At 48.3% G+C, this 26,738-nt stretch overlaps 1 protein-coding gene across 2 annotated transcripts in view; it reads right to left on the reverse strand.

Annotated features, from left to right (window-relative positions):
* PDE8B (phosphodiesterase 8B) overlaps nt 1–26,738 on the reverse strand; it is a 174,372-nt gene that overhangs the window by 39,248 nt on the left and 108,386 nt on the right. For both annotated transcript variants that reach the window (XM_079760277.1, XM_079760278.1), the window contains exons 6-10: nt 26,258–26,346; nt 20,001–20,079; nt 17,531–17,671; nt 15,778–15,866; nt 13,594–13,654 (exon numbers count right to left, since the gene is read on the reverse strand). In XM_079760277.1, coding sequence (XP_079616403.1) covers nt 13,594–13,654; nt 15,778–15,866; nt 17,531–17,671; nt 20,001–20,079; nt 26,258–26,346 — 459 coding nt within the window. The remainder of the gene's footprint in view (nt 1–13,593; nt 13,655–15,777; nt 15,867–17,530; nt 17,672–20,000; nt 20,080–26,257; nt 26,347–26,738) is intronic.

Raw genomic sequence — 26,738 nt, forward strand, 5'->3', positions numbered from 1 at the left:
AGAGGCGCGGCCCCTTCGGTCACCATCAGCACCTGCCGCTGGAGGGCCGGCCTGGCATCAGCCACGGCCCGGCTTCCTGAGCGGACCCTGCACCGAGGCCCCGGCCAGCCCCCGAGGCTGCCAGTCACTGCCAAAGGCTCACACCCTGAAACCCCCAATCGTTTTGATTAGGTATTTTAAAGATGCTACAGTTGCTGTTTTAGAGTAGCATTTCTCCCCCACCCCCAGTATTTATGTTCTTTTTAAAAATAATTCTTTGTGGTTGAAAGTATTAAATGTGTCCCCCCCCCCACCCCGTTCTCCCCCATTGACTCCCTCCAGCCCACCCCATCCCCATCCCCCGCCAGGCCTTCAGCACCCTATTATCTGTGTCCATGGGTCATGCATATATGCATCCAAGGTCCTTGGTTGATTACTTCTCACCCTCCCCCGTCTTCCCACTGAGATTCCGCACTCTGTTCCATGCTTCCATGTCTCTGGATCCACTCCCTTCATCAGTTTTTGTTACTTAGATTCTACATGAGTGCGATCATGTGATACTTGTCTTTCTCTGACTGACTTATTTCACTTAGCATGATACTCTGCAGGTCCCGCCATGCTGTCTCCAAGGGTAAGCGATTCTTCTTTTTTTACTGCTGCATAGTATTCCATGGTGTAAATGTGCCAAGATGCTACAGTTTTAATGCCACTTCCTAATCCAGAAAACCACTCTGGAGCCACTGCTCAAACACTCCCTGAGTGATAGCTGATTTATCAGAAGATAAGGCCACACGCACAGGAGCCTGCACCTCCAGGGCCTGCCAGTCATCATTAAGCTGCTGCAGACCCTCCACTGCCCTGGATGCCGGGATCCCCCAAGATCAGGCCTGAGGTTCTCCGGCCCAGAGGAGAGCCACTGGCCACGGTGAGGAGTGTGACCTGCCTTCTACCTTCTCTGAGCAAACAGCTCACCCGGCCTGAGCCTGGCCGATCCCCACAGCTCACCCTCCCAGGGAGGCAGCTCCTGGGGCTCAGGCGGCCCCCAGTGCTGTCGCCGGGCTGCTCCGGGGAGCCCTGTTCCTCACACGGCTGTGCTACCCCGGGATGGGACCAGATGTCACCTCCTCCGCAGAACACTGTGCTTCTGTGGCAAAGGGGGGCAGCCCGTGTGTGGCCCCCCAGTCCACACACAACAGAGAACAAGGGTTGGTGTTTCAGCCCTGTGGAGCCACGAGAACAATTTATCAAAAATGATTTTTTTAAAATAGATGCTTTCATGGCCTAAGGGGTGCCGGGTGAATTTTTCAAAATTAAATGGAAACAGAAAACATAATAAATCCCATCCACACCATTACTTCCCCTACCATATCTCACAGCCACGAAACATTAATGTGAAAAAGGTGGAAAAAAATACTGTTTGCTGAGTCAGAAAACAGGGTTTGGGATGCAGACGTGGAATTAATTTCTGTTGCTGTGCCCCAAATCTCACTGTAATCAGGAAGCAACGTGCCTCAAGCCAGGACCCGCAGACAGGGCGCCTGTGCCCGACAGTCCCAGGGAGGGACGCGGAGCAGGGCACCCCCTCGCGGGAGCCGCTCCAGGCCCGGGGCCTGTGAAGGAGGCAGGGCCGTCCTCGGAGCCCCTCCCGCCCACTTGCTGGAACTCAGTGTCCACGCCGGGCTCGGAGCCCCCGAGTCCTACGCGGCCTGGGGGCAAGCACACACAGGGCCCCTCCTGCTCCCCTAAACGCACAGCTGCTGCACCCTAAATGCAAACACTCATTCCACACACTGGCTGTGTGCCCTCTGTGGGCCAGGGCCCAGGAGGGAGATACAAAGACAAAGCCCTGGTCCCCCTGCGGGTTCTGCCCCGGCCGGGCGCGCCCTGATGCATGATCCACGGCCATCTCCGTGCCCCTGCCCTCCCATGCTTCTTTGGTCGAAACACACTCCCGTCTCCTGATAAAATGTCCAGCAGGAAACTTCCCCAGACTAACCTAACTGATCGTCCCAGGCCCAAACCACTCAGAGGCCTCCCTCTGCGGCCTGGTGGTTCTCGACCTTAACCTTGACCTTGGCAGTACATTGGAATCCCCTGGGGAGCTTTTAGAAAACCCCATGAGCCCTGGGGCCCAGCCACCACCGCATTTAACTGCGGGTAATGCCAGTGTGCAGCCCCGGCTGGGAGCCACCGCCCCAGCCTTCCCACAAGGCCCTCACCTTTAGCACAGTGTTCCGGGTGCTGCTGCTCCCCAGCGCAGGTGCACAGAGCAAACACTCCCCCTGTAGGATTTCCACAGCTGAACGGTGTGTCCTCAGGGATTACAACGTGCTTGTTATGAAACCGCCTTCTCCTTTATTAACTCCAAGGTCTATGCTCTGCCATTGGGCACGTGCATAGATTTAACAGTTCTGATGAGCCGACGCCTTCTCACAAACCCTCCTAGACCCAAAGCCCTCCTCAGCGCGGCGCCTCACTGGTTCCCGCTACCAGCACCTGTGGAGCGAGTGGCTCCAGCCGGGACCCAGCGCTCTGCTGCTCCCTCCTCCCCGGGCACAGTCCCACCGGCCCCCCCCACCCCCCCACCGCACAGCCATCTTGTTTGACTAAGAGACAATAAGAACTCAGCATCATTCAACCCACCCTCACACTGTGACCCTGGGTTTAGGGACTGACGGTCATGAAGAAGCTGAGTAAATGCATGTTTTTCTTCAGACTCCTGGAGTGAGGCTCTGACATCTAACCAGAAACCCGGCCTTCAGCAAACCAGGGCGAGATGCCGACTGCCAGTCGGATTTCCCCAAATGGAGCAGAGCTACTTTAATGGCGAACACCCCAAACTCTTCCTCCTCCTCCCCCTTCCAGCAACGGCGCTGCAGGATCCACACTCATTGGAATCTTGTTCTTAGAAAGTATTTAAATGAGGCGCCAGAAGCTTAAATACAATCCTCAGAGATGAACACTGCTCTGACGACAGCTGAAACAAAAGATCCTTCAGGCACAGTAGCTGCTGTCCCTACAGGTGGGTTTTACATTTTGATTCGCTGCATCCACAATATGACGGAAAGGTGACTATGGGATGCTGCAGCTGGAACAGTCAGCACACATTACCGCAGGCCTAACGAGCACCGGTCCCACGACCTGCATGAGCAGTGGGGTGCAGGGTCCGAGGCACTAGCTTTCCCCGAGGCCCAACGCTCTTCTGCAAACAGTTCGCCACCTCATCCTCTCAGCATCCTCCGTGGATCCCAAATGCCCTGCTGCACCTTCCTCTCCTGGCGCATCAAATGCACACATGAACTTGATCTCATCAGGAGACGGAGGTTGGATCGGGGCAGGGAATGCATGGTATGATTTACTTCAGTCCCAACACCCACCAGGATGGTTCTGGACCCGGAAGCACTGAGAGCGGGGTAGGGACTGTCAGAGGAAGTGAGGCAGGGGCAGCTGCGAGTCTGAGCTCCAGCGTCACCTCCAGCTCAATCTATCCCACGCGACACCACATCAAGGGACCCTGCCAAGCCTGACCATTCCTGCCTCTCCTGCCACCTCTGGTTATGTTCTCACTCCCGCAGGGCATTCTTCTCCCTGCAGGAAAGTTCCATCACGCCCCAGGCCACACCTCCGTGAAGTTGTCCCCCAGCTTCCCAAGTAAGGGTAGCCTTTCTCTCACGTGACTGATCAGAAAATGAACGTCTATTCCTTTGTAACCATATTGCTAACTACTTTAGGGTCTGAATCCTGGTTCTACCACACAGGACCTATGTGAAAGCTAGACAGGTTTCTTAACCACTCCAAGCCTCACTCTCCTCATTTGTAAAGTGGGGATTACAGCATCTACCGCATGCAGTTGTGGTGAGGATTACAGGAGTTAATGTACGAAAAGCACTTGCAAAGGAAGGGATACAAAGTGATCAACACACAGTACAAATTATTATGATTATTAAAACCTAAGATCCTCGACAAGCTCCCTTGATCGGATATTCACTGTGGGAGTTCAGTGGTGCCCGTGGGTGACGGGATACAGGGCACTGGGGCGTGAGGCGCCCACGTGAGCTGGGTCCAGTGCGCGAAGTGCTAAATGCACTCGGTAGGTGAGAGGAGAGAGTGGTCTGGGGAAAGTCACAGAGGAGAATGTGACCCGTGTCAGGTGAGCAAGATTCTCCAGGAGGAAGAGCAGGCTGCACGGAGGGAGCAGAGACAAACGCCCAGAGGCCTGAGGTGTTTAGGGAACTGTGATGAGTGTGGTGTGGCCAAGGCAAGTGTGAGTGAATGAGGAGGAGAGCAGGCAGAGGCCGGAGCACAGAGCACTGTGCGCTCCTACAAAACGCCCGCCGACTGTGTTTTAGATGATGGGCCACTGGGGAGTCCTTTAAAATGAGGACTGAATGGTTCGCTGATCAAGATTCAAAAACTGGCTTGCTGAAAAAAATAGGTATCTATACTAAAGCTTATTATAAATTTTACTGATAAAAACCAGGGCACTGGTGTTTTGTAAATATAATTTTACCTAGTTCTGTAAACATAACTTTATTATAACATAGCCTTGCCCATTCATTTACACATCACCTCTGGTTGCTCTCCTGCTACAAGGGCTGGGCCAAACATATTTACTATCTAGCCCTTTAAGAAAAAAAGAAAAAAGAGGCCAACTTGATCTAAAGGATGCACAGCATACAATTTCTACATATTAAAATATCAAATACTCTTTGTCATAAATTCTTTATAACCAATTGATTTTCACAAAACGCTTTTGTTGACTGTTTGCTGAACTCTTGAATAAGTAGCCTATCTGTGGTTGCAGCTGATGGATGAGAGGAGTTTCGGCACGAACGTGAGCTGATGCATTCACTTACATTACGCAGGAAGATGCAAGTAAAAGAACAGACGCATAGGAATTGCACTCATTTGTCAAGATGTGAGCAACTTCTTTGTTGAAGCACATAGTTTTTGGATACTGGATGGGTATTTCTTCAAATTTTTGTGCTGTTTACAAATGAAACAGAATGGTGCACATCTAAATTTAGTATGATTACCATTTTCTCCCTCACATTCTTAAGTCTAGAAAATCAACCAAAAAAATGAGTCCTGGGAATTTTTAAGTTCAAGGTGGCAACACAGGAGGCACCTGAACTTCTTCCCCCAGACACACTAAATCTACAGCTGACCAAACAACTCCCTCTGCACAAAATCCAGAGACAGGCTGAGCAACCCCTACACACCAGGCGAGTGGGAAAACCCACATCCAAGGGGGTGTAACCATGCAGAAACTCTATTTCTGCAACCCACCCTTTCCTCCTCTCTGTCTCCTTGACTCAGACTGGCCTTGTCCAATCTCAAGGCACCCTGGCTCACTTGCCCTCCCTTTCTGTTTCCTTACACCGTTGAAGCCCTTAGGACATCAGGTTCTGGTCAACTTCAAACTGTCTTAAGAAAAAGCCTCAGGTCTGTTGATCAAGGGAGCAGAGTTTTGGTCAAACTAAAGGTAACATCCTGACCTCAGCTGGGTTTCAGCCCCAGGCCCATGAAAGCAGAAACACTGCTGACCACACTATCAGAACCTGATACAATAATCAACCACTCCCTACTCTGGCCCTAACCAATCAGTAGGGCCCACGACCCAAACTCCCTGGGTCCCAATAACTAGTAATTTTCCCCACATATAATCTGTCCCTGTGTGGGCCATGGGAGAGGTAGGTTTTAGGCACTAGCTCACCTGTGCCTCTGGGATTGCACCATTTCCTTAAATAAACCTTTACTTTCTTTGCTGCAAACTCCTGTTCATGTCTTATTGGGCTTTGATGCATGCAGGCAAATGAATCCCCTTAGTCCAGTAACAGGGGTAGGAGAGACTGAGAACAAATCTTGCCCAAAACCCCACTCCTCGGGGCGGGGGGGGGGGGGGGGGGGGGGGGGAATATGACAACACACAATTGGGAAGAAGCTCACAGTTCCCAGTTTCTCCCTGAGGAGTGAAGGACTTAGGCTCCACATCTGGCCCCAATTTGTAGACTTTCACATGAGAGATGGCCCCCAAAACATCTAGCTTTGAAAGCCAATGAGGCTTGCATCCATCAGACTATCCGGAACGAATAGACAGTTCTTAAAGGGTTCACACAGACTCTCCGTGGCTAACCCCAAAGGCCCAGTAGAGAGACAGCAAACCTCAGTCTTTCTGTGAAAGAGGTCTATTTGCTTATCTTAAAATGTTGGCCAGAGGGTTAGGCTTGTAATTATACCCGCATCTAGGAGCCGACTGCTGGGAGGCTGGCAGATACTGTCTTTTCTATCCCCCTCTGCTCCACCCCATGTTGCTGGTATCTCCCAGACAGGAGCACGTGCACATATATGGCACCTTGGTTATTGTGGCTGCCTTGCAGGGAAGACCCTTTGATCACTGCCCTGGTGTCCAGTGGGGCTCATGTTCACAGGTCACACAGGATAGTAACAGTTATTAAAAGACTATCCCACCAGGGCAGCAGACAGCAACACGCATTTCCTACGCTTAGCCTACGAGAGGTATACTTGAATCCTTTAAAAGCTGTTGCCTAAGGGTCTGGCTTCCAATTAGTTCTGACTAAGACCTCCCCATTGGACCACTGACAGGTCTTGGCACACCTTCAACTATTGGGGACCACTAAGAACAAAGTAGGCTGCTTGGACAACCCCCAAGCCACGAGAGCCGTCCAAGAGCTAGGGTTCATCCCCTAAAGGAGACCACGCCCTTGAGAATGGGACAGGTGGCTCTTTTATCTAAACCAACACAGAGAGTCCAGAAAAAATAAGAAACAAGGAATATGTTCCAAATGAACCAAGGTAAAACCTCCAAAAATGACTGTAATTAAATGAAGATAAGTGACTTATCTGACAAAGAGTTCAAAATAATGGTCATGAACATGCTCACTGAGGTCAGGAAATAATGCGCAAAGTGAGAATTTCAACAAAGAGAGAATGTTAAAAAAGTACCAAAGAGAAATAACAGAGCAGAAAAATACAATGACTAAACCGAATAAGTCAGTAGAGGGTTCAACAGTAGGCTAGATGAAGCAGAGTAAAGGATCAGCAAATGTGAAGACAGGGCAGTGGAATTCATCCATTCAGAGCAGAAACAGAAAAGAATGTAAAAGAGTAGCTAGCTTAAGGGAATTATGAGGCAAATATAAAGTGGGCCAATATTCCCACAGAATCCTATCATGAATTCTCAGCCTCCCTGCCCATCCCCGTCCCTGCTCTGAGCTCCTACTTGTCTGTGCCTTCACACATGCAGCAGGTGCTCCATGCGCATCAGCTCAGGGTTTGGCTGTTTAAATGTGGTTTCTCAGGAAAAATGCGGTTATGCAATATCAGAGGCCTCTCTTTAAATAGCTTTGTGCAAATATGTACTAAAGCTAAATGGAAAAATTTTGTTTATTTAGTGGCTTTACCAAATATGTCAACAAATATTTGGGGCACCCACTGTGAGTAGAGTACATACATACAAGCCCAGTGTCATGGTAGTATATTGATCACATAAAATGCAAATCTGAATGTGAACAGCCACTCTCAGGAACACAGAGGTCATGCTTTCTAATGCAGCCTCCTATTTCTCCCACTTCCTTTCAAGGAGTCGCACTTGGACGTGTGCTTGGGAGAATACAGCAAATATTCTTTGTAACAGCACCCGAGACACATATTGGCTATACACATATCAAACTCTGCCTGTAATAATAATCCGGGGCTAGACAGAACTGCATCTCTGATTTCCTACAGCTTCCAAAGGCTATTGTGTTAGGGAGTCAAAATTAGTTTTAAAAATCATTTATTGATGTCTACTGGGCACACACAGTGGGGTCCCTGCCCCAAGGTGAGAACTGACCCAAAACATGTAAGATTAGTGGTCCAATGGGTGATGCAGACAAGAAGTGTTATCGTCACTCGTTGGTGGGGAGCGGCTCCAGGGAACCACACTTGGAGAACCACTTATGTAGTCTAACGTCTGGCCAATGAGTAACTTTCCTAAACAGCTTTTCCTACCCAGGGCTCAATCTACTTCTGTTTGGTTACCTCCCTTGGTGATTAACTCGCTACCTCCGAAGGCTACCAACTTTGGTCAATTCTAATAATTCTTCCTTATACTGAGTCTAATCTGACCCCTTAAAACATTCTAGTGCTTTTGCCTTCAAGGCCCTGTCCCTTCTTCCCCACAAGAAGTCTTCACAAAACTGAAGACCTGTCCTCTTTCCCTTCTTACTCCCGGAGACTCTAGACCCTTTGTATCTTGCACACACTTCTGACAAGCTTGGCCTTGTGCATTATTATTGTAGCAAAGCTATTTTTCCCAATCTTTACAGCAATTTCAAGATTAAACAGCTTACTCTAAAACAAAATATGAATGAACCCCCAAAAGTTCATCTCCAAGCAAAACTGCAGACTTGGCCAATTCAGCTCCCATTTCAGCCTCTACCATTTCCAAACAAGCTGCATATGTGAAAGCGCTTTTGAATCAGTGCCTCCCAAATGTCGGTCCCCAGGCTGGTGTCAGCCTGCAATGGAAGGCGCAGTTTTTCCCTAAAGCCAGGGCGATTCAAGTTAAATAGCTATTCTTCACTCAGGAAACATGCCCTGCCTGTTTCCCATGGTTGGGACAACCTTCCCGTCATGAAACGAGGGTGACACGGTGGCCCATGGAATGCCAAAGGCAGGGGCGCTCCGTTTTCAAGCTCTGGAAAGCCTTGTGCAAAACCCAGGTCAGATCGGTCTCATGCTGGTCTCAATCAGCCTCCATCCTGGACCCTGAGCAGCCAGGCGGCTGAAGCTTCCTCTGAGCCGGGCGCCGACCTTCCCCTGCTCTCTCCCTGGGAACTGGGGCTGCTCTCTGGGTGGGCCCTGCCCCCTGACTTCACAAGAAAACCGGGTGATCCAATCCACATCCCCAACTGCAGCCCTGCCTTCTTGCCCCTGGCTCCCATGCTCGGCCGGGGCTCCTCACCCACCACGCACACTGGCTTCCGGAGGGCTGTGCTCCCTGCATTCCCAAGGCCGAGGCGTGGAGGGGAAGGTGGGAAGGCAGACTGTCCCTGGCCTACAAAGTGAGAAAAGAAAGATTTCCTCTGGAAATGGGTCAGCTAACGTGATCTGTAAAGGTCCAGGCAGTAACTCTTTTAGGCTTTGCAGGCCATACTGTCTCTGCTGTAACTAGTTATGCAGCCACAGTGCTTCATAACAAGGGAGCGTGGCTGTGTTCCAATAAAACTTTATTTACAAAACAGGCTGCCTTTGGCCTGAAGGCTGCAGTTTGTGGCCCCTGTCCTAGACCACCCCTAAAACACCCGACTCCTCTCCGTGCGCCCAGCGCTCGGTTCGCACCTCCCACACTGTGCTCTGGAAATGCACCCTGTTTGCCTGTCTGTGGCCCCCGTGGCTTCTGGGACAGAGACTCTGTGTCCCTGGTGGCAGCACAGTACAGGTTTTCAATGTCTATCTGGGGAGAAAGTGTGTGTGTGGCGAAGGGGGAGAGGATGTTTACAGCAGGCAAACCTCACTGAGCATTTCCAGCCTCTGGGCAAAGAGCTACAGGGTCCGCATGGGAAAGGAAGTCTGCTGCCGACAAGCAGCACAGAGGACAGCAGCCGGGCTTACAATGTCCGTCCTTGTTACAATGCAAACCCATGGATACGTTTTGACGTCAGGGCTGCACCCCAGAAGGCAGCGCCCCCAGAACCGCCTGCAGACAGGCTGCTCCCGCCCTCTGGGGAGCCCTGCCCGTCACAGCCCCACCACCATTCCCTTCAGCCTCCTTCGGTGAGGAGGAGAGACACAGCGGCCGGCCAGCCGGAGAGAAAACTCCCTTGCTACTGGAAAACCTAAGTGTCCCTCTAGGCCTGTGCAGCACCATTAGGTGACGTCAACGGCTCAGGGCATCTGGGCTCTGTGGTTCCACTCTTCTCAGAGCGGCAGCTAATTCATGGCAGTAATGACGTTTCTATTTAGAGCCCCGGAAAATAAGAGGTGGTCCCTCCGTTCTGCACCCTGAGTCCTGTGCCACGGGCTTGCCTGCTTTCCCTGTGACGCAGGGAGCTCACAGGTGGCAGGAGGACATGCAATGCCACTCAAGCTAACCAACAGTCCGAGGGCCTACTATGTGCCAGGCAGCATGTGCAAACAAAGACAAGCACGTCCCAGTGACCCCACAGGAAAAGAGAGGGCAGTTAGGCACCCAAATAGCCATGATGATGGTGGGGATGATACACGGCAAAGCAGGTACTTTGGGGCTTGAGGATGGAGATGTTTCTTGGGCGGGACCGTGAAGGCCTGGAGAATCTGGGCACGTGAAACTGCAGGGAGCCGGGTCACAGGGAGACTGGGTGTCCCATTCATCAAGGAGAAAGAGCGGAGGAAGGAGGAGCAGGGCTAGGCTGGGGGGAAGCTGTGCTTGGCTGCGGACACGAATTGGACTTGGCTCTTTCTGGCAGGGACATTCCGTAGCGCAGCTTCACAGCCCACGCAGGCTGCTGTGCGGGGCTTGGGTTCAGTCCTTGGTCTGCAAAGAGCCACCACGATTTCCTGTGCTTCTCTCTCTTCCTGTGTCACCTCCCACATTATCTCCTTCTTCCTCCTGGGATGTCTAAACTTTGCTGTTGAGAGGATTGATTTTTTTTTTTCCCTATGAAAGTCATTTCCCTTCCTTTTCCCAGAGGTCTCCAAGGCCTTGCCTCTTTGCGTGACTGTGTGGTATTTAGTGAAAATTTCCTGGTTCCAGATAAAATTCTTAGTGCCTAAGAAGGCATTTTTATGTTGAACTAAATTTCATGCAAAAGCACATCATCACTTTGGCTATTCTACAATATTTTACTAGACTAGCCAAATGTATCTTGAGAAAGAAGAACAAAGCTGGAGGCATCATACTTCCCGATTTCAAGCTATATTACAAAACTATAGAATCAAAGCAGTATGGTATTGGCATAAAAACACAGAAACCAATGGAACAGAATAGAGTGTCCATAGGTAAACTTACACATATACATGATCAATTAATTCATGACAAAGGGGCCAAGACTATACAATGGAGAAAAGTAGTCTCTTCAGTAAGTCATGTTGGGAAAACTGGGTCAGCCACATGCAAAAGAATGAAACTGGACCACTATCCTAACCAAACACAAAGTCAACTCAAGTGGATTAAAGACTTGAACATAAGACCTGAAACTACAAAATTCACAGAAGAAAACATAGGAAAGAAACTCCTCTACGTTGTTCTCAGTGATGATGTTTTTGAATGTGACACCCAAAGCACAGACAAAAGCGAAAATAAATAAATGGGACTGAACCAAACAAAAAAGCCTCTGCACAGCAAAGGAAACCATCAATAAAATAAAAAGTCTACTACCACATGGGAAAAAGAAATTTCAAACCATTTATCTGGTAAATGGCTAGTAGACAAAATATGTGAAAAAACTCATAAAACTCAATAGCAAAAATAAAGCCCCGAACAATCTGATTAAACAATGGCCAGAGGATCTGAATACAGTTGACCCTTGAGCAACAAAGGGGTTAGAAGTGCCACCACCTGCACAGTGAAAAACGTAGGCATAAATTAAACCAGCCCCCACACCCGTGCATTCCCAACCAGGGGTGAATGCACATTAGACATTTTCCCTCTAAGACATACAAATGGCCAACTGGTATATGAAAAGGTGTTCAACACCACTGATCATCAGGAAAATGCAAATGAAAACTACGAGATATCAACTCATACCTGTGAGAATGGCTACTAAGACATTTCTTGTCAAAGGGACAAGAAATAACAAGTGCTGGTGAGGACGTGGGGAAAGGTAACCCTCGTGTGCTGTTGGTAAGAATGTAAGTTGGTGCAGCCACTCCGGGAAACAATAGGGAGGTCCCTCAAAAAGTTAAAAATAGAACTACGATCTGATCCAGCAATTCCTCCTCTGGGTATTTCTCCAAAGGAAACGATAAATGTTCACCACAGCATTACTTACAATACCAAAGACACAGAAATAACCCAAGTGTCCTTCAACAGATGACTAAAGAACATGCAGTATATATATGGGCATACACACCCACACACACACAGCAAGTCCTCACTTAACAGTGCTGATAGGTTCTGCAACTTTAAGGGGAACAACATCTAACAAAACAAATTTTACCATTGGCTAATTGACAGAAACAGCAGTTAAGTTCCTGTGGTATCTCAGCAACATTATCATGCAACAGCATTGAACAAAACAACATTATTCAAGGGCCTGTATACATAATAAATATTACTTTGCCATAACATAGAAGGAAATCTTGCCACTTGCTACAACATGGATGGACATTGAGGACATTATCGTAAGTGAAATGAGTCACAGAAAGACAAATACCATATAACTTGCATGTGAAATCTAAAAAAAAAATAAAAAACCGAACTCATAGATACAGAGAATAGACTGGTGGCTTCCAGAGGTGGGTGGCGGATGAAATGGGTGAAGAAGATTGTAAGGTACAAACTTCCTATTATAAAAGCAGTACTTCGTGGGGGTGTGCTGTACAGCATGGTGACTATCATTAACAATACTATCGTGTATATTTGAGAGTTGCTAAGAGAGTAGGTATTTAAAGTTCTCAGCACAAGAATAAAATTTGTAACTACATGTGGTGACCAACGCTAACTAGGGGATCATTCTGCAATATACTCAAATGTCCATGGGTACCTTCAGTGGGCCGGTCCCAACTCACAGCCCTGCGCAGGCTCCTCACTCAGCCCCACTGCCCTTTGGGGAACCCCCTCCTCACTGGGAGGAGCCCAGGCATCTTGGGTCCTGGGGTCCCCACTTTACTTCTTTGCCTGGCCAGGCTTCACCTTCTGACCCCACATTTGACAAGTCTCCAACACGTCCCACTAAAATGGATTATGCCCTGAAGTCCTTCATTTCCTTTAGCTATATTGTCCCTCCTTTTAAAATCCTCATCTATGTCAAAGGCCACATTGTATGTTTTTAAAAATAGATAATGAGTGATAGTTGAGTATTTTTCAATCAACAACCTTTAAAGCATGAAGTGAAAATACACATAACCCAGTATTAAAAGTATAAATCAAAAAGAAAAAATACCCATGTTGTCCTCTATGATAAAGGTCTCTACAAAGGAAGGTTCTTAAAAAAGCAACTGATTAAAATTCTTTTACTGCAGAAGAACACTCAAATGGATTGTTCTGCATGATGTAATGGTTTTAAAAAAAATCACAGTACTAACTTGGAATGATTCTTGCTTTTGATATAAACTTGTAGGGGTGAAATGTTCAAACACATAGATACTTTTTATTTGCTTAAGAAATTAAGATAGAAAAACAGAACAGTTTTTACTTGGAGGAAGAATTTTTTGCCTTCACAAAAGGTTACTAGTCTCAAGTTGCACCAGCCACAAGTTAAATCCTAAATGATGTGCATCACTAAGACGGTAGCACAGGCTTGCAGGGGAATTTTTTTTTACCATCTGCCAAAGGAGCCTAATTTTCCCATAAACCTTCTTAATTGGCAACGACAATTAGAAATGGAGAAAGACAAGCAGAGAGCAGTGGTGAGAATGTAATGCACGGGTCAAGCTGACAGAGCAAATGAAGCAAGCTGGGTACCGTACCTGCTTATTATTGTCAGTGGTACAACACAGTTTCTTGAGGGAGACAAAATGCCTAATTTTCCTAATAACATAAATAATTAGTTATTAGTGAGTCAGATATAAGATGATTCAACAAATCAGCAAATGAAAACATCAACAGAAACTTTTTAAAAGCAAAATTCCAGAGTAGATTCTAGGGCAGGTGTACCATTCAAACAAAACCCAGTCTACAGAAAAGGCATTTGCACACACAGCCCACACACGCCTTCCGAAACTGGGCTTCCTTTTCCATCGCCGCTGGCTCCGAGGCATTTTCCTAATGAGCATTTCATTTTGTGACCGGCTCCTGAAGCTTGGCTCCTCAGTACCTGCCGTGATAGGATGAAATGCCACTCCAGAAAAAATTGGCTTTATTCTGCTGACGCTAATGCTTTTATAGCTTATATAGAAAGCAAAAGACTCATTTGGATAATGATCAAATTTCAGGGCAGCTATTTTTATATTTAATTCCATATTACTGCACAGCATGGTCATCATAACAATGGCATTTTTCGGGCAGAGAGAAATCCTCTTACTTCAAGGTCATGGACAGAATCCCACAACAGCCTGCGGTCTTGCTCATTACCACAGCACAGACCAGGAAAAGACCACAGGTGCCTCAACCCTGCACAGAATTCAGCTCAGGGTAGATTTTCTCCTGAGAGTGAAGCTAGGAATCCCAGAGGACTGCGTTAGATTTCACAGTAATGAGTCCCCTCTCCTCTCTCCCTGTTTCTGTCTCTCTTTGTCTCTGTCTCTGTCTCTCTTTGGTTTAGTTTTCTCTGGAGAACTCTGAAGCGAGCACAGAAAGTGCTGGTTATCCTGTAATGAATGTCATAAAACAGGAAGAGGTAAAAAAAAAAATCTCCCTACTTTTAATAAGAATTTCCCCTGACAGTTCACTGTCTACATTGGGGCGGGGGTGGGGGTGGGAATAACATTGTCTGGACAAAAGAACATCTCCTTCTAATCTGTAAAATCAGAAAACCTCATTCTGACAGACATTACCAAGCAGCGGCATGTCTCCTCGGCCTTGGTTACCTAATAATTCTGGTCACACACACACAAAGTGGATGTTGGCTTCAATTTCTGAAAGATGGCATAAGGATGATGATAACCACAGGACAGCCATGCGGCCGCTGAGCAGGGACTGCTGGGAGGGCCACAGAGGACCGTGGGCCCAGGAGAACGTCCCGGGGCCTCTCTCTGCTCTCAGGGGGGGGGGGGGGGGGCAAGGACTGCCAGTCACCCCACCACCCACACTGAGGCCCGATGGCAGGAAGCACGGGAGGGTGGTCTCTGAACTGACGGGGACACTTTTGAAACGAACCAAGAAAACTGGAGGGGAGACAACCTAGCGACGCTTTGCTGACTTCACGGACGGTGGCGTCTAGTCGCGCAACAACCTGCGAGGGACTGGGGCAGTCAGAGGGGCACCGGCAGGACTCTCCCCTCTGACTGGCACCAGAACCCCCACCTTTCCTTTCCCCCAAACTTCACACCACGGTGGGCGCCCCTTATACTCGGAAGCTGGTGCGACCCCCAGGCGGCCGCCAAAGGCTCCTCAGGGACCTGCTGGGAGGGAGCCTGTTTGGCTTCGGAAACTCACAGGATTAAACGGGGGGGGGGGGGGGGGGGGGGGGGGAGGAAAAGGAATCGCGTCTTCGCCTTCTCTCTCCACAGAGATAAGGCGTCTCTGGTAATCTGAGATTAAATGGAACCAGATCAACCTGAGCTTTGGATCAGGCACATCTTTCTCTCCGAAACCACCCCCCCCCCCCCCCAGGCCTTTCTCCCGCGTTGGAGCCAGCCCTGAGCCCCGGAGAAAACCAGCTCAGGCGGGTGCCTCAGGGAGAGAAGTCCGCTCCCCGGAGTTTTGCTGTTGACGTGAAGATGGACAGCCCAGAACCCGAGCTCCCTCAGAGGGCAGGGGGCAGAGGGAACCACAGCTCAGCTGGAGGGGCTCCTGGGCGAGGCTCCATAAAGACCATGAGCAGGAGCAGACAGAGGAGCCGTGTCTGGGGGTTGCTGCCGGCTGCATGGAGGTGGCCTTGGCCTAACTAGGTACAGCCCAGCCCTCCTGGACTTGCGGGTCCACCGCGCACCCTGCATTTCAACATGCCCACGCGGCCCCTCAACTGAAAGAGTTCCAGAGTTTGCTCTCACCCGCCTTGGCCAATCACTGGGGTGATCTTCACGTGCTGCTGGATGCTGTCCCCCGACTTCCGTTTGGCGTAGTAAACCCCTTGCCACTCCTACAGGGAGAAAGAGAGCTCTGAAAACCCGCCTGTCGAGGCAGCAGCTGCTCCTACAGGGGGTCTTATACAACTGAGCAATTCATTCCCACTCGCTTCCAGTACCTTCCACAGAACACCACTCCGCTCTCGGTCCCACAGGGATGCTGCCTCGGTAAGGCCCACGGTCACGATGCGTGAACCCAATAGGACCAACTCGGCCACCACCAGGCTGCCCTCCGGGGCCCAGGACGCTGGCCCCGTGGGAGGAGCTCCTGCTCAGCCCTCTGGGTGTAGTGACACCACGTCAAGGGGTTTTTCCGAGGTTTTCCTCAAAATCGTCCCAACAGCCTGAGTGAGATTATCATCCTTAATGGACAGCTGGGCAAACGGAGGGTCGGGGATTCTAAATAACGTGCCCACGTGAGAAAGTGGAGGATGTGGTAATGAAGCCCACCGCCTGTCTGCGATCCGGGGGGGCCTCCAGCCCCGACTCCTCTGGGTTAGCTGGCTCCTGGCAGTTTCCATGGAAGAGGCAGAGGGGAGTGTGGAGATCCTGCTGTCTTTGGGCCTTGGGGAACTGGCTGGGATGAAGAACCCGGTGACCTCAAGGGGGGACCCGTGGCATCTCCCCAGTTTCTGGGAGGAGTGGTTAGATCGGAAGCCGGGCCTTTTCTATGCAGCCTTTCCCTGCCCCCTCCCCCACAGGTGGCTCACCGGCACACACTGCACGTCGGGCCACCAGTGGGGCAGAATTCCGGTGGGTATTTTGGATTACTTGACAATGTTCTGTTTCTTCCTCAGTCTCACGGCCCCCGTTTTTAAAACATTAATTCTGGGCATCATATATAATCCAAACTTACTTTAGGTTTGTACAATGGCCCCCCCATTAAATGGAAACAATGCTTATCTAACTACTTCAGATCCGAGAAAGCAAGAGGAAAGCAATAACATGTGAGAAAGCACCCCGAGCGCTCAGGAGAAAACGCAGAGGCAGTTCCGGCTGGGGCAGCGACGCGCCCTGCGGGGAGGGCTTGAGGGAAGATGCTACTGCGTTTGCACCACTGCCCTCATCTACGGGGACCAATGGGTGCAGCAGGGAGACGTCTCTCTATAAACTGGGATGACAGAGAACAGAAAAAGGAAAACTAGGCCTACGTGTGAATACTGACTCTAAATACATCTAGTCCCCCAAACACCGGATAAGCTGACACACATCAGCCTATGGGCGGGACTCGGCGCAGAGGTGGGAGTGATATTCCAGGAATGACAGGTGGGGCATATGCATGCACAGGATGACATTTCCTTAGACAAAACTGCCAGGTTCTGTATCATCATCATAAGCCCCAGATTTGCTCGCTATCCAAAATTAACTCATGTTGCAAACACAAACATTTTTCCTTTAATTGTAACATCACTAGAGGCCCGATGCACAAAATTCGTGCAAGAGTAGGCCTTCCTTCCCCCGGCTGCCGGCACTGGCTTCCCTCTGGCACCCCGGACCCAGGCTTCCCTTAGAGCCCCGGCTTCGTCTGGAAGGTCTTCCGGAAGGACTCCAGTCTAATGAGCATATTACGCCTTTATTATTACAGATGAAAGAAGCCCATCGTGAAGGTGTGACATGAAAACCCACAGTAGAAGAGAGAGCGTTGGGGAGGCGTGTGCGGGCTGTTAGCGTCACCCACCTTGCCCTTCCTGATGCACGTGTTGATGGTGTCGAGGAGGTCTGCCCGGTTCTTATCGCTTTTGGGCAGCTCCGCGAGTTCCTTCCCGAGGAGCTCGCTCTTGTGGTAGCCCATCATCCTTTCGAAGGCGGGGTTGACGTACTGAGAACGGAAGTGGTCACAGGTCAGTTCGGGGACGCCTGAAGGAAAGCCTGCTGGGATGCAGGGGAAGCTGCTGGACCATCTCTAAGCCCACAGCACAAAGATCACGTTAGTTCCCTCACATAGAACATGCTCTGGGCAACTTCTTCCTCCTCGCTCTCGTGTTATCCTCAGAGGGCTGGCAGGTTTTTAAGGGGCCTGATAGGGTTCCCCCCCGCCCTGCCCCAAAACTGAAGTCAGTATAGTCTCCCCTGTCCTCAGAGGGCTGGTACGTTTTTAAAGGGTCCTGACAGGGTACCCCTAAAAAACTGCAGTCAGTATAGTCTCCCCTGTCCAGGTCTCCACCTGGTCCTGCTCACTGTGAAGGCTGGGAGGTGGTTGATGTCGTGTGACAGCATCACTGTGTACCTCTCCCGGAGGCACAGGGTTTCGCACCACCAGGTGCCCCTGTGGATGCAGGATGCTATGAAAGCGTCATCTGGCTACAAGTGGGGAAAGTGAATAGAGAGCAGAGAGTCCCTTCTCCTCATCACAGCGGTCACTGCCTGTTGCCCACTGTAAACAGGGAGGTGCAAAGGGAACATGTTTCATGAAGAGACCTGACTGTTCAAGTCTGGAAACAGGTGGGAGTGTGCTTGGTCTAGAGCAGCAACGGGGCTGGTCCCTCTGTGGCCCAGGACGCCGACCATGGGCAGGTGGGCCAGCAACAGGCAATGAGATGAGGGCGCGTTCAGATCCATTTCGAAGATACGCTCCCACAAATACAGCCAACGGGACACCACATGGAAAGGCTTTGGAGTCAGAAAGACAGGGCTACATACTGTGGTTCCACTATTTATTACCACAGCTTTCCTTGGGTAAGTTCCTTGACCTTGCTGGTCCTCAGTTTCCCCATCTGTATAATGGGGCATTATGTCTCTTTCATAGGGTTACTGAATGGGAATGAGATGCCTTAGGAACATGATGATGACCGGGCCTACGCGTGGTGGGTGCTGATGTCATTGGTTCAGTATGAGAGCAGGTGTGTCTGTGTGTGCAGTGGGTTGTTTGCAGGAGAGCAAACGTGGGCTCTGTCTGCCGTGGGTCCACTGTGCTGAACACTGACTTTGGTCTCTACTGAGGAGAGTAAGTGTTCCTCACACCCAGTGCCTCTACGCAAACCAACTGCGCCCGTCAGAGGAAAGCCTGCATTTCAGAGTACGTTTGAAGTATAAATGCCTTACTTTCCAACAAATACAACAACGTAATTTCAACAAAGGCTTGTCTACTAACTATACACATTTCCTTAGGAAGCTGACTTCAGTACATTAGAGTGCCTTATTATTAGAATACCAACTAGAAATAAATGAAAACCCTTGAAAATGTTTTGTTCCCCAAAGAAACAGATTCCTAGATACACAGGACAAACTGGTGGCTGCCAGATGGGAGGGAGGCTGGGGACTGGGTGAAAAAGGTGACGGGTTAAGAAGTACAGATTGGGCCCTAACTGGTCTGGCTCAGTGGACAGAATGTCGGCCTGCGGACTGAAAGGTCCCAGGTTCAATTCCAATCAAGGGCACATGCCCGGGTTGCAGGCTCGATCCCCAGTAGGGGGCATGCAGGAGGCAGCCAATCAATGATTCTATCTCATCGTTGATGTTTATCCCTCTCCCTCTCTCTTCCTCTCTGAAATCAATAAAAAAATTTTTAAAAAATGTAAGTACAGATTGGTAGTTAAAACAATCACAGGGATTAACGTACAGCATAGGGAATTTAGTAATGTTGTAATATCTGTGTATAATGTCAGGTGGTAGTATACTTATGAGGGATCACTTTGTACATTATGTAAATATCTAACTACTATGCTGTATGCCTGACACTAATATAAAATATTAAGTGTCAACTGTAACTGACAAATTAAAAAAGAAAATATTTTGTTCCCATAAGCACTTATAAAGCTTTACTCTACAATCCTGATACACTTCTGTGTAAATGCTATCTTCACAGATGGTCCAAAGAATTTAGCCCACCTCCGACAAAGAAATTACAGGCTCTGATTTGAATACAATTTTGTTATTAAATATCTAATTCTTAGCTTAAGTCTATAAGGTTTTTTTTTAATTAAAAAAATCTTTATTGTTGAAAGTATTACATATGTCCCCTTTATTCTCCTATTGGCCCCTGGGAAAACTAATAGACCACCCTATCAGTTTTCTTTAAATACTTTGGTGTTCCTTTCTCCAAAGAAAACGTGCTACAGTGTGAGAATTAAAGGAAAGTGCTTGAAAAAGGGTGGCTCAAACTTAAAAGGTTCTACTTTGACATCTAAAGATAAAAAAAGTCCCCATACCTGAATCACATGCTCATCGCTTGTTATTTCTATGGCTTCATGACAGTGGTCTAATGCTGTAAACACTGAATTACAAGCCCTGAAAGTTGCAAAAGATCGATGTTAGTTCTACCATAAAATCATTTAATTTATCCAAGTAAACAGTTCCTCAGGTTCATTACAGCAATGCACCGGGATATTGCTTTGAGAAAAAAAAAAAAAACCAACAAAAAACCTAGGCTTTCGAACTAAATGAGTAAACAACAGCATATATTTTCATGTATGTGATACAAAGAGAAGAATTATAAGCAGCAAAATATTCATGGGTCATAAAATGAACTACAGCCCGGCTGACGTGGCTCAGTGGTTGAGCATCGACCCATGCACCAAGAGGTCACTGGTTTGATTCCTGGTCAGGGCACATGCCTGGGTTTCAGGCTGCATCCCAAGTCGGGGAGAAGGGGGCAGAGCGCAGGAGGCAACCTATTGATGTTAATGCATCGATGTTTCTGTCTCTCTCCCCCTCTCCCTTCCTCTCTCTCTAAAATAAAAATATATATTTAAAAAATAAGATGAGCTACATATATGCTGAATGGAACCTTAGTGCTGACGCAGGAGCACAAAGGTGCAAGGGACCATCTTCTAGGTCCCCCTGTTCTACACCCACGATGCTCCCCCTGACCTCTGTGCAAGAAACGGAAGTTCCCATCAGTTAAGAAAACACACTTAAGCCCAAATCAGATCTGAGGCATTCTGGCCTCTTGCAATAGGCACAAACGCTTCATCCCCTTTTTGTGTGACCTCAAATACACAGGCCTTCCTAGTGCTTTGCTTTCACCCACGCCCACCGGCCTGCTGCAAGGCAGACATGGCGGATGCCCCTCGCTGGGTAACGGCACAGCTGGGGGTGGGGGGGGGGGTGGGGGGGGTGGGGCAGGTTTCTTGGTGACCTTGGCTGGTTATCCGGAATATCTGAAATCATTTCAATTTCTCAATTCTTGGAAAGAATTTTACCTCTTCCAAATCTAGAGCAACTCCAAATACAATTAAGTTACTATCTAACAGCAAGTACGTGACTAGTTCCTAAAGTTCTGTTATTTGCACTGGCTGTTGAAAGAATACCAGTGAAGGCTTTCTTATCCATTACATAAAAGATGTTGATTTACTGGATGGATGTTCTGTAAAACAAACTTTAAAAATGTTATTCATTTTTTCCATGCATAATGGCATCTAACGCTGCCATCCTGTTTTGAACTATTTGCCAGGCATAGGGCAGAACAAAGTGGGTGAAATCTGGTTCCATGGTTTGTCCGTTTTAGGACCTCAGACAACTTTTTATCTTTGCTGACTCTCAGTTTCCTCATCTATAAAATGAGGAAAACAATGCACGTTTTATAGGCTGTTATAAGAATCAAAACAGTCTCACGAGACATCTCTCAAAGTACTTGGGACAATATAAAAATTCAACATATGGCACTTCTTATTTTTAAGATCCCAGAGTCAGATTTCTTGGTTCTCTAAGGCTTTCAAAGGCTGTTGGTGAAAGGGGAATCATAACCTATCTTTTCTCATGATTATCCCTGAAATATCAAACCAAGAACGGAAATAACAAACCAGTAACCAGCAAGGTATCTTATATGGGGAGTGAAGGATGTCAGCCCAATGAAAGACATGCTTCTATAGTTGCAGAGACTGAAGTTGCCGCCGGGTGTGAGGGTGAGTAAAATAAGTAATTATGATGTGGGTGAACAGAGGAATATAAACCGAACTGAGACTCCTGATAAGTGCAGTAAGTTTTCTTACTGAAATTGCTCCAGGCTCCTAATTTGAACTGTATACTGTCCTATTAGCATCTCTGCATGCTAATAAAATGTCACTTAAAATAAGAGAAAAAGAATAAAAGAGGACTTTAAAGTTGTTACCCACGCTGATACTGCACCGCCTCCCGTGAAGAAGCAAGTCTCAGAAGTATTTCCCAGGGGCCTGGAGCAGAACCCACTCGGCACCACAGGAAAGCAGTCCCTGGTCCCCAGAAGTTAGACATCAAAGTACACTCTCCGAGGACTAATTCCTCAACTGTGATAGTTGCAGAATTAAGCTCTAGCCCATTTTATGTGATAAATTCCTCGAACACATATTAAATGATAAGTTCCTCCTTTGCCCAGGGTTTTCTTAAAGTACCCGTGTGTCTCAACTAGGTATGCAAGCAGGTACTTTAGAGTACTATTGCTTCTGTCAATTCAAGAGGCTACTTTATACAAGATCTTAGCTCCAATCTGCAAAATGTATCTATTAAACATTCACTGTATGATCATCCACAAAGTCTAAGATCTTCAATAAGTATAATGCCCAATGGACAAAGCAAATTATCATCAACAGGTGAGGTGCGAGGATATTGGTGAGCCAACCTCCTTGCAGTGCAATGTTTAGACGCAGGCTTTAAACCAATTTGGCTGATGGTTCTTTTTGAATAGACCTGCAGCAAAATGAGGTCATCGACTTGAATTGTGTTCTCAGAGTTTCGGAATTTAATTCCTTATATTAATTATTAATACTCTTCATGCAGAAGAGCCCTCGTGTCGTTTACTTTCTCTTCTTGGGAACCTTGTAACTCTGTGCCTCAAATGGATTTTTGTCTTCTTCAGGTTAAGAAGTTGGCAAATTGGAAAAAGCAGCACAAGGAAAAGTAAGCTTGGTGTGGAAACCCCTGACGTACAGGCAAGGTAACTATTCCCCCTCACCTCCTTCAGGCCCTCGGAGGTCCAGAGGGAAAGGCAAGTGTTAGAGAGGCTGGGCATGAAGTCTACAGGCAACACAGTGGTGTAAGATGTGGCGGGGGCGGGGGGAGGGGGGCAGAGTGCGTCAGACTGAGAGCAGGACACCTGGATTCTACTCCAGCGCTACAGCTGACACACTGGGGAGCTGTGACCAATCGTGTCCAGTCTCTCCGGTTCTCAGTGTTTTCCTCCGTCAACTGTGGCTGAGGTGGCTGGGTTCCATAATCTCTTGTGTCCTACCAAAGATACTCTGGAATCTACTCAAACAACACACACACACACACACACACACACACACACACACGAGGCCACCTGGAACAGGGTAGGACTGCACAAGGTGGTGGCCTGTAGAGTCTGAACACAAAGCCACATCCCAGCAGGGGTCTGGGAGGGATAGGGAGCAAGCGAGCGGGGAGGGAGGCAGCCTGGGGTCAAGGTCGGCACCTTCCTGGGCGGTAGAGCAGCTGGGCTGTGCGCGAAGCCTTCACAGCTGGGTTTCTCCTGTGACGCCAGGCGGTCACGCAGAGCCCACGTGTCGGTAGCTCTCTGTAAACGTCCATTCCTAACAGAGATGCAGGGTTCCACAGAACACAAAGTTCTGCCCATCTTTTAGAAGCTGATGTTTCCAAAACCGAGGACTGCTACCTTCGTAAGACTTGGAGTAAAATGAACATGGTTTGGGTGTAACTCCTGGATAACGGAGATCAGACTAACGATGGCACACAGCCGGTCTTGCATTAGTATAATCAGCTTCAACTCCCAATGAGTAGATAAACCCTGTCTGTATTTTGGATAACATAGTTGTCGTCATAATGAAGATGCATAAGGATTAGAGATAAATCGTCATCATTCACCCCCATTTCCTTCGACATTCCCCATTCATGAATCCTTCTGTTCTATAAAGCAATTCATCAAAAGCTCTCAGAAATGAGATGCAGCTCTCCTATTTTTAAGAGTTGTTCTATAAAACGGAATTTTAAAACTAGACAGTTTTTGTTTGCTCACGTGACCCTCGCTTTTCCCGTGGTTAAGTGTGGTTACCACACATGCAGACCTGACGGGAGGCTGCGCCTTCAACGTCCCACCCCACCCTTGCAGCACAGGCTGTCCTTGCAGAATGCCAGTCATGCCACGGATTTAGCTGCAGCTGGGGGCGGAATTGCAGGGGAAGCATTATATAATTAGACGATGATTATTCTGGCATTGTATAATAAAGAGCCTCATTTTTCCCAGTCGGCAGCGAGTGACAGTCGCCTGCCTGCCTCTGGGGTGCCGGTAGAGGCTTTAGAGGTCCTTGAATGCCCTAGGGAGGGGGGAGGTCATGATCTGGGGTGGGGAGAGTGCGTTGACCCAGGAAGAGTCAAACCCTGGGCACACCCCACTCCTCCAAAAAAGGGGAGGAAACTGGAGAGTTGAGGCAGAACAGCCAAAAAGCAACAGAAGAAGCAGACCCCTTAGCCCTCCTCTGGCTTTCTCCGGTGGAGAACTCTGTCTTCCCCCATCACACACACATCACCCCTCATGCCCCCTCCCCACACGGGGGCCGGGGGAGGGGCTGCCATCATGCTGGTTGCTCAGGGCTGGGAAGAGAGGCTCTTTGCCAGCCTAGCGTCAGCTGGGTGAGGGGTAAGGAGATGGATATGCTGGGCAAACCCTCCTTCCGGGGCCACTGCCTGCCGCGTCAAGTCCATTCGCCAACTGCACACTGACTTGTATTGGGAACTTGAGCCTTTCCCCCAGGCAGCTTACGTCAGTGAAGAGAGAGATTTGCACAGGGTTAGGTACTCGGAAATTTGCCAAGTTCTGAGTCTGATGAACCCTGAAGGGTTTTAAGGCCCTGGCTCTAAGCAGATTTCATTAGCACAATAACCAGAAGCCCTTTCTTTAAGCCCTCGTGCTGACTGGCTGGGCATGTTTAGTTCAAGCTGCCAGCGCGACCTCCGCCCGCTCACTCTGACATCTGGCGTGTGCCATCACACTTAATGGTGCCCAAGGAAACGCACACAATTACCTAAAGTAAAAGGAGAAAATTACCTATCAGAGCAATAAGGTATCTGTTCATGTTTTTGTAGATACGACACAGTAAAAGATTTAAACCAAGTGAAATCTCTCTTTTTCTAATTCTATTCATTGTGAAAACATTTTTTTTTAAAGAAAAAGCACAAAGCCTTCTTACCCTCAATTAAAAGCAGTAGAGACCTCCAGCAATAGAAACCATCAATGCACAATAATAAAAATCATTCATTTCTGAAGTAAAGGCAATGTGCTTTTCTTGAAAAATTCTATGAAGTTCTCTGGAGCTAACAAATATGTGGACACGAAGAAACCAAGGGATTTAATTATTTACATATTCAAAAGTCTTTGGCAATATTCCTCACGAAAAACTGTTAAAATACCTAAATTCCCACTGTCTGAGGTTCTTCTTAATTACTTTCCCATCTAAGAAAGTGACTGTTTCTTAAAGCTCTCTACCCACCAAAAAGCAGCTTCCCTGACCCGGCGAGCCCCAGAAGGACCTGCCTCTGTGGGTTTATGCCAATACCCTTTACTCCCAGGGGACTGAGAATGGCAGAGAACACTTCAGTGTAAAAGGGTTTGGTCCCCTTTGAATGCAAATTCAGAAATCAAGATAAAAAGAAGTATAAGCATTCCAGGGAGATGCCTTCTCATTTTTTGCTGAGCCTGAAACCCCCCTGACCTAGCAGTTGGCCAGCGGGGGAAGCCAGGCTGAGACTTCCTGGCATCCTAGGGCCTCGAGTCCCTGAGGACCATAGTTTGGGGGGAGCCTCCACAGTCCGCTCCTCTTTCTCTGCTTGAGGGGGCAAGTGGAAAACATCAGGGTCCAGAGAGTATACTGGAGTGGAGCCTGAGCCAACCAGGCCTGAGCTAGGACCTTGGCATTCCAAGATGCCCCAGAAGCAGAACATCCCACGGCCCAGAGCTCTGGCCAGACCCTCAGACAATCCCATCCAGAAGCGAGCCCCAGAGAGCAGCCTGCTTTTAAAGCACTCTCTACCTGCTCAGGGACCTGAAATCAGCCTCTTAAAGATACTTCATGCTTGGAGGCCACAAACGGGCTTCATGAAATCGCTATCGCAGTTACATAGCAATTATTATGGTTAGCATAATAAACATGCCCATTGGTTTGCCCCTATCCCTAACAATCCATGGAGGAATTTACACATGTTGCAAGTAGTAAGCAGAAAGTAATCCTGAAAGGCTACTCTTAATCTCGATCTGATTGTACAAAAATTAAACAGTACTTTTCCCAGGGTATAATTTTAAAACTGCTGTAAATAGTGGGAAATACTGCCAAAATAAGAAATGCTCCTAATTTATTTCATAATAACAGAGGGCTCCCAGTTTAGATCCTGCTGTACCGGCTACTGTTACTTGTTGAACGGCTTCACAGTCCCTGTGACTGAGCCGGGAGCCTGTGAGCAGGACCCCGGCTCCTCTCCAGAGCCGCTACCCCGGGTCCCGTCTGGTCTGGCTACATACCGGAGTTTGAACTGCGAGCGAACTTCCCCGTGCTCTATTTGAATCAGTTCATTATAGCAGGCAATGATGCTGCTATTCTCCATAAATCTCTGAAAAAAGAAAGCAAATACAACACGTAAGACAGATACAATTACTTCCTTCGGAGTCAAATAAAGAAGCTTAACAGTTTTCCCTACCCAAGTTCCTCTGTTACATAAGACAACTAGTGGAGAAGATGAAATCAAACAGTTGTCAAGGTGTTTGAAATGCTTGTTTAAACACAGCATGGGCTATTGTACGCTTAACTCCTTTTGTAACAAAGGTGGGAAAAACTTCACGACGCATACCGACAGGAAAATAAACGCAGCCTTGCTAATTGCAGAAACACCTGCGCTTCCTATTGCACTAGTAAAAGTCTTCTAGGGGGTGGGGGTGGCCAGGGAGAGGTCCATGGGGGAAAAAGGGAGACATGTGTAATACTATATGTAATACTTTAAACAAT

This window comes from Cnephaeus nilssonii, assembly GCF_951640355.1.
Source record: "Cnephaeus nilssonii genome assembly, chromosome: 2".
Classification (NCBI taxonomy): domain Eukaryota; kingdom Metazoa; phylum Chordata; class Mammalia; order Chiroptera; family Vespertilionidae; genus Cnephaeus; species Cnephaeus nilssonii.